This window comes from Pieris brassicae, chromosome 4 (assembly GCF_905147105.1).
Source record: "Pieris brassicae chromosome 4, ilPieBrab1.1, whole genome shotgun sequence".
Classification (NCBI taxonomy): domain Eukaryota; kingdom Metazoa; phylum Arthropoda; class Insecta; order Lepidoptera; family Pieridae; genus Pieris; species Pieris brassicae.
Genome location: NC_059668.1, coordinates 10,281,611 through 10,294,825, shown reverse-complemented (window position 1 = coordinate 10,294,825; position 13,215 = coordinate 10,281,611). Strand labels below are relative to the sequence as shown.

General features: G+C 34.2%; 1 protein-coding gene and 1 non-coding gene across 9 annotated transcripts in view; one reads left to right on the top strand and one right to left on the bottom strand.

Annotated features, from left to right (window-relative positions):
- The window catches only part of LOC123708702 (ephexin-1), a 77,818-nt gene that overhangs the window by 16,932 nt on the left and 47,671 nt on the right, over positions 1-13,215 (bottom strand). For 6 of the 8 annotated variants that reach the window (XM_045659535.1, XM_045659541.1, XM_045659540.1 and 3 more), the window contains 3 exons: positions 1,496-1,653; positions 872-1,019; positions 50-530 (listed from right to left, as the gene is read on the bottom strand). In XM_045659535.1, the coding sequence (XP_045515491.1) occupies positions 50-530; positions 872-1,019; positions 1,496-1,653 (787 nt within the window). Of the gene's footprint in view, positions 1-49; positions 531-871; positions 1,020-1,495; positions 1,654-6,190; positions 6,389-6,659; positions 6,777-7,985; positions 8,111-13,215 lie in introns of those variants that run through there. The other 2 variants (XM_045659542.1, XM_045659543.1) reach the window with 2 other exon arrangements.
- Positions 762-833, top strand: Trnae-cuc. The gene has a single exon. It is a non-coding gene; the product is annotated as a tRNA-Glu (tRNA).

Genomic DNA, 13,215 nt, shown 5'->3' with positions numbered 1-13,215 from the left:
CCTAAAACAATATCGAATCGTCTTTAACTTATTTAATAGTAAATTTTACCAATTACTAAATCCAGAGTCACCATCCATAGAATCGGTGAGGTAAAACGTAGAATTTGTGATCTTCAGCGCACTGGGCACCTCTGAGTTAATATCTACAGCCATTGAAGTTGCTCTTCTAAACCGAGATTTAAAAGACAAATACGCTTTCCTGGACAAAGTTCCACTATCTTTCTTATTTTCTGTGGGAGATGTTGGATTTTCCACCGAAGGCTTTTCGGGCAAGGGTAAAGGATCACCACTCAGCCTTTTTTCTGTGGGTTTTTCTTTTTTATCTATAATTGTTTTTAATTCGTCTTTGAACGTGCCGGTGATTTTGGCTAGAGGCTTGTCAGTCTTCTTATCAAAGTTTATGTTACTGTATAGATGTTGGATCTCTGGCTTCTGGTAGTTTGCGTAAATGGGCGATTTGGGGTTCTGTTGGTTCTTCGGCGTGTCATATGTTTGACTGGATTTTATAAAGGTCTTCCCGTCCATTGCGACTGTGAAAAGAAGTGTTTTTAAAAATGCAATAGTTAATTATTGTAACACGTATGATTGTTTGATAACACTAATAGTAATAGTGATTATACAATAGACGGTCTTAGCTTCAATTTCTACAAGATTCAGTTACAAACTTGTTAGTGAAGAATGAAAATTTAATTGTAAGAAAAATTATTATAAAAAGATTGCCTTGTAGAAACTAATCGACTATTTTAGAATGTCATTCAGTATCCGATATGGTCTAGTGGCTAGGATACCTGGCTCTCACCCAGGAGGCTCGGGTTCGATTCCCGGTATCGGAATAGCTTTTTTTTCTATTTAACTAATAAGTTTTACATACCGGAATATCTCTTTGTTAAATTTCGCTTTATTTGTCTCATTTTCTTCTGAGCTGCGCTGGCAATTTTTGTTAACGTATACTGTCCGCCGTGTGGGGGCGTCGGTAACCTTGCAGCCGGTAATTCTGGCGGCAAATCCGGTTCAAGTGTCTATAAACATTCATAACATTATTACCTCCACAAGGAAACAATATTCAACATGTTTTATAATATTAATAGACAACTAAAAGTAAAAATACTAATATTGAAAGTCAAATTGTTCCTTTTCCTATAAATCCAACATAACTGGATGAGCTATAGTTGGATTTTCAGCGTAACAATAGTTTTTGTGTTGGCACCCATTTATTAATTATAATTTGTTATAATATAAAGAAAAGCAAAAACCGAAGCAAAGCATTATTTTTTAAAGTATTTATAGTGTGCATAAAACAATGTGATCATTATATAATTTGTATAATTAGATTATACACACAGATATATTTTATTATATTTATTACATAAAACAAATATTTACTTAGAATTAAAAATTATTTGAGCTATATTTAGTTTCATAATCAAAGAATAAATTAATGAATTACTCAGCAGTTTATAAAAAAATATCATAGCCTATGGTAGAAAATATTAACCTTGTCATTATCATCGTCGCTGTCACTGTCAAATGAGTCGAAGTCGTCATCTATGGGTTGCGGCACCGCGGGGGGAAGGCGCGCGGGGCGGATTGGAGCCGGCGCAGGTGCAGGTTCCAACGACTCGTAAAGATGACCGGAATCACTGCTGTCGCATTCTGTGGAAGAATTAATTATTTCACTTTATTGTTTAAGTTATTTGCGTTTCTGATAAAGGTTTTAGCAGCTTATTTAATTTCTTTCATCTTTAGGACTTCTAAATGAAATCTTTTTACAACCAATGTATCAAGGATTTAAATCCACAGAATAGCTGGATATAGTTTCAGAACGGCCCCATAAATAAACTCAACTAAAATACCAACGAGCCAATAACTATTATGAAAGGAGGTTAATAACATAATTAACATAAGTAGACAAACTTAAAACTATATACGATTATTTACAACGATATAATGATTACCAGGCTCGTAATCATGGTTTGTTTTACGTTCATCACATCAACATCAACTACGAACAAAACTCAGTTTTGTATCGCGCATTCCGGACATACAACGACCATGACTTGTTTAGGATATGGTAGAATATGCTTAAAGGAGTATTAAGAATATCTATAGCGCTTTATCACCTACATCATGAGCTCACACTATATACACACTCTCACTTGCATACACTCACTTTCACATTTTTTTTTAAATTTGTAAATGTTTTAACATATTATGTATTCCATTTGGCTATATGTTTAGTGTAATTGATTCTTGTTGACTATAATTTATGTTAGCTGTATTACGAAATATATAAGTATTAATTAAAGTGATTTTTTCTAAGAATAACCTTGAGGAAGGCAACGAACGGTTAATCGCAATCACTTTCGTGCAATTGCAAGATGGTATTCATTCATTATTTATCAGTTTCCCTTTAATCGATGTTAGTTTGTAATACACAGGAGTAAGATTCAATTCTGTTTGTACTTATATGCGCTTTCTCGAACCCCTAGTTAGTGGCGCGTAAAAATGTCAAGGCTTTGCATGTGGTTACGTAATTTTATATTCGCCACCTGCTATATATACATTATACAGCACAGTTTGGTGTTTTTTGTTATTTAAAAATATTTGTTTAAAAGGCTCTTGTTCCTTAAGTTTTGCTTACAGAATGGCCGTACTAACTCAAGTTCCAAAAATAAGTTTAGAGACCATAGAAATTCCACCAGTGCTTTGTATAACGTTTAAGGAACTTTTTTTCTAATAAGAAATTGGTATTTTTTACAGGAGTAACTTAATATTATACGAACGAGATGCACTTGGCCATCAAACAGCCGTACTAATTTAAGTCTGCTAGGTCTTCTGTGTATCTTTAATGACCTTTTATACCATAATTTGTTCGCGGCTTCGGCGAGATAAGCAAACTCGCTCGACTAGTTTTGCGTATTTGTGTGTTTGATAATGATGATAGAATATAATTCTCAAATACATTTTTTAGCACAGTACCTCCAAAAATCACAAAACTGGACCGGATGGAGGTTCTTCTTTAACCAAGACCCGATAGGTGTAGAACTTAATAAATAATTAAAAATATAATAATATATATTTATAAAAATTAGCTATAAATCTGTGAATGTAAAACTCTTACGGAGACTTGCTAAGCACAACCGTCTTATGTCTAATAATAAAAAAGCCTTTTTTATTTCCGTAACCCTAATTTCCATTTCAAATGTTGTTAGATTTCATTAGATAAATGTTAGTTGCCTGGTATACCCACCACTCTTGATTAAAGCCCCGAATACGTATTTGATTTTGACGCAAGGGAGCCACGCTTAGCTAAGTCTCGAATATGAATTGATCGTAATTATTGCATAAAGTCTCTTCATTCCACATATATAAGACACATGTAACAGTATGTAAAATGCCCAAAAATTTCAACCAAAAAAGGTATTGGTATAGGTAATCCATAGGTAAATAGTAAAAAATAATAACATCAATGTTTACAATGACAAGGCATATTTGTAAATATTGGATATTGCTAAATTCTCCATTTCTAATTGACTAACAATAGCCATTCATCGCTTAAATCATCTTTTCTGAAAGTTCAAGAACGGTTCGAAGAAAGTAACTGTGTTAAAATAAGTTGAAGATTGATTTTAAGTCAAATGTCATAGCTTATAATCGATAAATTTAATTCGCTTGATGCAAAAGCAATGAATTTCAGTTTAAATTAAAGTTTTAATTATTTTCATAATTGAAATGAAATGTTTCATAAAGCGTATGTTTTGAAGGTACCAAGTTAAAATTTACGTCATTCCGTATATACAAAACTAAACACAACGTATTTTTTTCTGTTTTATACAGGAAAATATCGAATGATATTTGTGCTTTTCTGTGACAAGCAACTTGCTATGACAGACATACAGATTCATAATCGTGTTTCAAAACTTAATCATAACTATAATATAATAACTAGAAGAATATTTTTTTTTATAATTATCATAATTGCATAAACATAATAAATACAAACACAATAATAGAAAAGTACAAAAACACCTCACACACTTATTTCTTAATATAGAATCACACCTCAGGTTGTCTAAATGAACAATGGCATATGGACAAACAAAGTAACAAGGTGGAAATGGCCACCATGGAATAGAAAGAGAGGTTGCCCAATTGCACAGTGGGCTGACGAGCTCAAAAATGTTGGTGGGGGAGAAAAATGACCAAGATAGAAAGATATGGATCCAGTTGGAGGAAGCCTAAGCTGGCCAAAAAGTCGTGGATCAAACTAGATTAGATGGGGTCATCATCTGCAAAAAATTGTTCTACGGGAGGTCCTTCAGCTCAACACCTGCAGAGTTATAATTTATTAAGCGTTTTCATAAGAAAATTAATTGACTTTTATACCAATTCTTTATTTAAATAATATCCACTAGATTGGTACTGATGCGTTACACATACTATTTATGGTTGTTTAATGGGTGTATTGAAGTCAATATTAAGTTATGCGATATAAAATTTTGTCAAATCATAACTTTTTGTTTATTTCGGACCCCACTGTGAAACAAAATACTATACCGAAAAGTGACCCTGCATTACAAGTTTTGGCGCATTTAATAAGGATTCTGAGAAGATATCACACATGAGTGGCTCTAACTTCTTTCTAGGAGGACAAAACAAAAGCTTTAAAAAACACTCAATACGAATGAGACTAAATTATTATTATTATTATTATGATTTCAGCATTATTTGTTACTACATAACGTTACTGTTACTATGAGATTGACGTAAAACTGTTACCATCGGTAAGAGGTTTTGGCACGCATGACAGCATTGAGTCATTTGTGATAGTTTTAGCATACCAAATGTGCGTATTATGTTTGCATTGTTTGGCTTGTTATAGGCATTGATTTAACCACAAATATTTGAGAATGACCTCATCAAATGAGTTTTCATTACTAGCAGCGGTTTGTTTCGACTTTGTCAACTTTTATTATTTTCCTCCACAATATGTCATGCGATATCTGTGTCAACTTATATACAAACTAGCTGACCCGGCAAACGTCGTTTTGCCATGTATATTATTTATAGGAAACATTTTTTAGTTCAATAAAAATAACTATCTACTATAATAAAAATTAGGGGTTGATTGTAGAGGGGTGACAATTAAGGGTTGTATGTTGTATCATAAAACTGCCTTGGTGGACACACCTTATGACTTAGGGGTTTGAAATATAGATATTTGAAATATAGTAGCCGATTCTCAGATATCCATAACAAATTTCGTAAGAATCGGTCTAGCCGTTTCGGAGGAGTATGGGAACAAACATTATGACACGAGAATTTTATATATATAGAGATTATCTGTCTGTTTGGTGTGTACATTTAATGAAACGCTTATAAGAAATAAGACTAAATAAAAATTATTTAAAATGTGTATATACTGACATTTTATATGATTAAGTTTGTATTAAACACTGGCTACAAAAAAATTTAGTTATTTTAAGGTATCCATGTATCCATCCATAAGGTACAATAATTCAATTAAAAAAATTGATAAATTTTCTCGATTTATAAATTTAGTTTAGTAAGTATAAATCACAAGTGATTTCCTCTTAAAACCAAGAGTTGACCTTATTAGGAGCTTGAGAAATGCCTTATCGTGTAGTATAGACATTATAGCAGCACAATTTCCGTGAGAATTGCTTTTTACGATTAAAACAAAAATTATCATTTTATTATGGAGTTAAGTTTTCAAAACAATGAAATATGAAATCATAGATAATTTTTATGTGGCAAGGTTTTGAATTTACTTTAATTTTTTGTATTTTTTTACATTGTATCTGCTTTAGTTTATTTAGCTTAGTGTAGCTTTATTTAGACCAGAGAAATTCAATCTCGAGGCCAAGTACTTGATGAACTTATTTATTTGAAATAATATGCAATTGTTGTGAAGATAAATAATTCGTCGGACGTCATGGCAGAATACATCCATCATTCCAGAACTGAGCGATTCTTATGGCAGTTTTTGCCGCGCACCATCACTATGTGGAACCAACTGCCCACTGATGTATTTGGGAACCAATTTGATTTAGGGTCATTCAAGAAAAGAGCGTAACAATTCTTAAAAGGCCGGCAACGCACCTGCGAGCCTTCTGGCATCTAGCCCGTTTGCCTCCTGTTACAAAAATAAATGATTTTGAAAACGTACCAATGAACGCCACGAGATCCTGTACCTCGATCTCGCCATTTTTCAAAATGGTCCTTACATCCAGCCAATGGCTCTGTTGTAACACGTCCACATACTTCACTTTATCTATGGTCTTCACTATTTCTTGGTCATTAACACTATAGAACGGGCACTTTTCGTTTGTTTTAATATACACTTTTGTTGGTGACGATACAGATACTGAAAATTAAGGCGCTTTAGACTTTATTTGGATTATTCATGTATAGTTGATCAAGTTTTTATTTTAATAATTTGTGTTGCATTACAATAAAAATGTATCTTAGATTTTTTTGGAACGTTTATTACTTGTATTAAAAAAGTATTTATCGAGTCTTGGTATGTGCAAATTTATTCACAGTAGTTATGAATGGTCAAAAATTAAGCAATTGGTTTCTCAACGGTTGAGTCAGAAATATCGCGTCACTGGCCAAATAAGATAAGTCTAAAGCACCTTGATCGCCACAATTCCTTCGAAAAGTCCGTGGCCTCGGTGGACTGATTCCACCATTCACTGAAAGCCTCTCTTCTACCATTTTGCATCATTTTCACTTCACATTATATCACATTACTGTAATCAGAAAATCGTCTTGTCTATCGAACCTAATTATATATTTCTTCGACTTTAAAGTCAAAGAAATACCTGATTAGTATTTCTAAAACCAACGCCTTGCAACGAATCAGATTTACTATTTTATTATATATGTATTAAGTATCACAAATGTATTTGATAGACAAATTTATTTGCATTTTATATATCAAAGTAAGGCGGAGGAAAACGTGTCGGTCCGGCTCAGGGTCAACCAGTAATTGTGGTATTGAGTTCTCATTTTTTCTCGGTCTCAATGCTATGTAATTGTGAACTATTGTAGATATCCGATTAGTAAAATTTTGCCTAGGGCCGTCTGTAACGTATGGTTAACCAACGAACCGTTACATTGTGAAATGGAAGCTATGAATGGCGATGGCATTGCAATCAGAGCATTTCGAGTTGCAACACAATAGGTGCAGTTGTTCCGCGAATTTCTATAAATTATACATACTGTTTCCAGTTTTATATAACAAAAGCTGATTATAAAACCTTTAAAACGTTTAAATTCGCAATTATAAGACTTGATATACTAGAAACGATGTAGGAAGTTGTGTATGCAAATCTTGCATGAAAAAGTCGTGTGCAATGATTTCGAATCAGTGGTTCCGGTTGGTCAGTGGGTTGAAACTTATAGTATAGGTAAGGTGTACTACTACATCTTGCTAGACCTTATTTTCGTATTACATAAGAAGTGTTATATTTATAACTGCAAATTGAAATTGCTTGAAAAGGTCCACTTTTTCGTAAATTAGATTTAGTGTTTTTAATATGACTATTAACTCGTTTAATTAAAATATATCCATAACGTTTATGATCGCGTACATAACAAGTCTTGTTTAAATAAATAATATGTTTTTTAAATAAAAAACTATTTTTATTTAAAAAACATATTGTAAAGTGTAAACATACTGGGTACTACCCAGCATCATCAATCTTCATTTAATTTATCAAAAACATATCTTTATTGAATATATTATATTCGTTGAGCCGGTTTTAAAGCCATGATTAAAGGTTCAATGTTGCTCTTTCACAAGAGCCATGTTGCAAATATTATGTTTGTAAGTCAAGTACATTTTCAAAACGCCGGTAGATAAAGGATGAGGCAACACATCGTAACTTTAATGGACCCAACTGAGCCGTGACGAAATGATCTTAAATACGTGTGAAAGTAAATAGGGTTAAACGCACTGCATCACAGTTAACACATCAGATTTTCGAGACACAAACGACTTTCTGAAAACGTATTTCGTGTTTGAGGAATTTTTGTATCACTTTCACTCTCGGAGTACCGACGACGCGTCCGTTCGCTAGCGCAGCGCAGGGCCTACTCGCGTTGACGTTCTCTCCCTCCGTATGCGCTTGCGTGGGCGCACCTGAATTGTCCATTTAGGTATCACCCCTAACTTGTCTTGCAAGGAAACAAACTCGTGCGTTGTTAGAGTCGCCATGTTTGTAATCTTAAATCATATGGCCACGCACGCACGCTTGGTTTCTAGATAATGACTTTATTTTCGATGTAGTAATTTTACTGGCAAGAAACTATTGTTTACTTTGTGAGAGTTTCGATACGTTTATATGGCCATTGAAATAAATATATAACTAAAATGGCAAGCGAACATCCATACATGGTGTAACTAAATATTAATAATTTTCAATTGATTGAAATAGATTTCACACTTAAATAGTGATTGTTGAAAAAGTATTTGTATAATTGAAAGTCTTTAACGTTATATAAAAGACATAGACATAGCATTTATTACTTACAAAACACACACATAGAAACACAAAATAACGATAAAAAAAAGAATGAGAGATAACATTTTTTTTCTTTTAAAGAACTAGGTACGTTTTAAGCGTGTAATGCGTGTGTGCTGTAATTGTAATTGATAATAATTCTTCATAATTTATTACGACATATTACAGATTTGAAAAGAAAATGTAACAACAATTTATTGTTACCAATATATCAAAATCTTAATTAAAAAGTCCATACTGATAGTCTACCTATGTTAACAAAGGCGACATTAACTTTGCAGAGATACAGTACAATTATACCAGTTAAATAAAAACGACCTGGCCACTTGGACACTTTCGCACGATCTCAGGCAAGCAACACGAGATATTTTTTTGATAAGGTGAGCAAGACGTGCAAGATATAGGACATAAAATTACTCAGACAAAACTAATAGAACAAAGCAAAGCAAATAAACACATCGTCTACGCATTTTACAACAAAAAAATCAGACTGTAAGCTTCAAGCACGTCAAAGTCAAGAAAGAAAGCTTCAAGCAAGTGTATAGAGACGTAAGTCCTTTCGAGATTCTGTATTTTTTTTATGTAACAGGAGGAACGGGTAGGAGGCTCGCCGGCCTTTTAAGTCTTGGTACGCTCTTGAAGGATCCTAAGTTGAATTGGTTCGAAAGTACTTCTATCTGGTTATCCAGCATTACCTTAGAAGCATTGTAAAATGAATTCAAATTAGCCAATTGGTTTGATTGTCTACAGCCGGCGACCGGCATCGAAGTCGCATTTCAGAAAACAGGTTTAATTCTATTCTTAGTACCTATTGAGATGTAAATGTTAGGGCTTACGTAACAAGTAAACTAATACTGTCTGAGTTATTGGAACATGAATAATTACAGAAATAACTTACATCTGTGGCGTAATGAAAAGATAAAATATATTTTTTATTCCTAACTTCGATTTTGCTCCTTTTGCAGTGGATACCAGTAGTACCGGTCACCTCAGAGCTGGTGCTTTCCTCGCTTAACGAATAAGTATTAAGGTACACTGCCACAGGGACCAAATTTTTTAAATTTGTTTTAATTTTCTCTTTATTACTATGAAAATTGAAAATATTTGAATGTTATAATAACTAATAACAAACGTAGTTATATTATCACGCTTTTTCCCCGACCTTTCCCACCCGGCAGATCTCCACTTGCTAAGGATCTGACATACCTCTCTCGCTTCATCCACTTTCATGACCATGCAAAACATCTCGGTTATAGTTACTTTTAAGTCCCTGGATTTGGTCCACGACCTACCCAACCCGATTTTACCTTTCCACGGTTGCTTTATATATATAAAGCAAACGCTTTTAACCGCTTCTCTTTCATCCGGTCTAGATGGCCCCACCTGTTTCCTTTCGTTGTCATTACGTCCTCATTTTAATATCTATAGTAAAACTCTTCTTTAAAACCGGCTTCAGTTAAAATATTATAACAAAAGCTCTAAAGGAAAACAAAAGACGAGTTTGCATTTGTTATAGCATTTCTAGTCCAATCACAGAGACGCGACACGTTTTTGTTTCGCCACTTACAAACAAACGAAACGCGCCATCAATTCTTCTTTAACAAATACTGTCGCAGCGTAAACGCAAATTGTCAAGAGACTTTTATTGATGTGTAATAAGACTGTTTGCATAAGTTCTTTATTTACAAACGTGTAAATCTTAAACAGATCAAAACCAAATAAAATTACAGAACACTAGGTTCAACATTCAGGTTATACACATTTATGAGGACTGAGCAGTGCTGGACTAGCGGATTTAACGTGCGAATCTCATCCTTGGTGTCGTAGGTTTGATCCTCAGCTGTGCCCTAATGGACTAACTTTCTATGTCCGCATTTAACATTAGCTTCAACGGTGACGGAAAATATAGAGAGGAAACCGACTTGTCTTAGACTCAAAAAGTCGACAGCGTGTGTCAGGCACAGGAGGCTGATCTAGGTGATGCTTATTAGATTGACAAATGATGTTGAAACGGACGCAGTAATCTGAGGCTCAGACCTGAAATGGTTGTATGGCCACTATTTTTTTATGAGGACCAAAAATCTTTATCTTAAATATACACAAAGATAACTTGGTGACTGTTATATATCTGTTCATTACACTTACAAGCTAAGGGTATAAGAGTACGCTTAACTAAAATGTGCTGTATAACGAATATAAAATTATTAAAATTCAGGGCGTGCAAATTACATCGTGCACCAAGCAATTTCCGGCTCCATGTATCTAGATTTTGCAATAAGCGAACATGTTAACAGATCGATTACACTGTTGCAAATGGTCCTTCCTATATGATATTTAAAATGAGATTATACTACTTGCATTGAATTCAGATTTCTTTCGCCGCTATAATTACTTCCTTAAATCAGTCGTTCACTAATCGGACATTAGATTTTGTTGCTAAGTTGTTCTGAAGATTTAGATTTAATAATTCTATATTTAGAGAAAGTTTTATCTAGAATTGGCATTTATTTAACAAATAAATGTGTTTATTTCGGTTACAGGGGGTTTTAATATATTAAATACCTATTTAACAAGTATAAATTAAAATAGCCTGTATTCGAGTTCTATAATCAGGATTACATTAAGTCCGTGTCATTGTTAAACATTAGTACACGATCTCCGAAAGAGTAAAGGCCTCCTCCAAATTCTTCCACATTCTCGCCACCATTTCCGATCCTTTCCACAAGAGGGTTTTAATATATTAAACATCTACTATATATGGGAGAGGAATGGGCGGAGTATTGGTTAAATATAGTAAGATTCAGTTATAGGTTTAAAAATATATATGTACTATTCATTTATGAAAAAAAATATATTAAAAAAAGATTTATAAAAATGAGTGTTAGATCATATGTATATACGTAAAAAGCTATGATTACTGCCTTTTATGTAATTGAGATAACGAAAACTGAGCACTAACATGAAATCAATAGCGTTTGTTGCATAATGTCATAGAATGGTTGGAATGTGAATAAAATGGCGGCTTGCATAGATTATGTTTAATATGGTATAAAAAGATTATTGTAATACATGTGAAATTTAGTATGATATGAAATTATTATTTGGATGATTCCCTAATTCATAAAGTACCGGTCTCTTTTCATCACAGCGTAAACACAATTTGATGTAGAGAGACGGAAGAACATGTTAGTTATTTTCTAAGTATAAGCGTCGTGGTGAGCACGGAAACATCTGGGGGTTTAGACAAGATGCCTTAAGAGTAGTGTGTGCAGAAAGTCGAAAGTTAAATTTGTATGAAAATTTGTCGACTGTGCTTCGATGACCGTCATTCATTTGTTTTTTTCTGTTTGCGTCACTCATTTTACAAAATGGAAAACCTAAAGTATCGCATTATTTACGAGTACTAGTTCCGCCGTGGCACTAGTGCTGCGGAAACGACTCGAAGGGTCAATGATGTGTATGGCGGTCATATTTCAAAAGAAAACACAGTTCGTTTTTGGTTCCAACGTTTTCGTTCTGGAAATTTCAACCTGCAGAACAAGCCCCGTGGACGGCCTGGGACCCCAATTGATAATGAAGTATTGAAGGCTATTGTGGAAGCGGATCCATCGCAAACCACGTCCGAGTTAGCTGCAGGCTGCGGTGTTAGTGATAAAACTGTTTTAATTCACTTGGAGCAAATTGGGAAGATTAAAAAGCTTGAAAGGTGGGTACCTCATGAATTGACTGAAGCAAACCGGCAAACGTGCGTCCTCTTACATTACTGAACCGGCACAATAATGAAGGTATTTAAAACCGAATCATTACCTGTGATGAAAAATGGATTCTTTACGATAATCGGAAGCGCTTAGCGCAATGGTTGGATCCTGGCCAGCCAGCCAAATCCTGCCCCAAACGAAAATTAACCCCAAAAAAGTTACTTGTAAGCGTTTGGTGGAATAGTGCCGGTATTGTTCATTGCAGTGTTCTAAAATCTGACCAGACATGTCTATTGTCAGCAATTGCAAACCATGATGGAAAAGCTAGACAACCTACCTAGGCTACCCCAACCTAGGCTGGTCAATCGCTTCACGCCACTGCTACTTCACGACAACGCTAGACCACACACTGCACAACAGACGGCTACCAAATTAGAAGAGCTTCAATTGGAATGTCTAAGACATCCTCCGTACTCCCCGGACCTTGCTCCAACAGATTACGATTTTTTTCGAAATTTGGACAACTTCTTGCAAGGGAAAAATTTAACTCTGATGGGGCAGTCCAAATCGCCTTCACAGATTTTATTGATTCCCGTCCGACTGGTTTTTTTCGTAAAGGGATCAATGAACTACCTATGAGATGGCAAAAGTGCATAGAAAACAATGGTTCATACTTTGATTAATTAAATATATCATATTTAAAAATATTCGACTTTTTGTTCCTCCATACAAAACGCACATACATACATATGTTGACGGCGAATCTAGATATTTTGATGGTTCATAGCATTGAGAATAACTAAATCTATCAATAGATTGTTTTCCCACAACGCATACGATATTAGAAACTGCGATAAAGCAAAAAATATGCGAATGTGAGAATCACGCGAGAAGAATGCTCAAATTCATCATACTTGAAAATTTATTTAAGATGGCAAAAAAAAATTAGCGAGAAAAGCGAATGG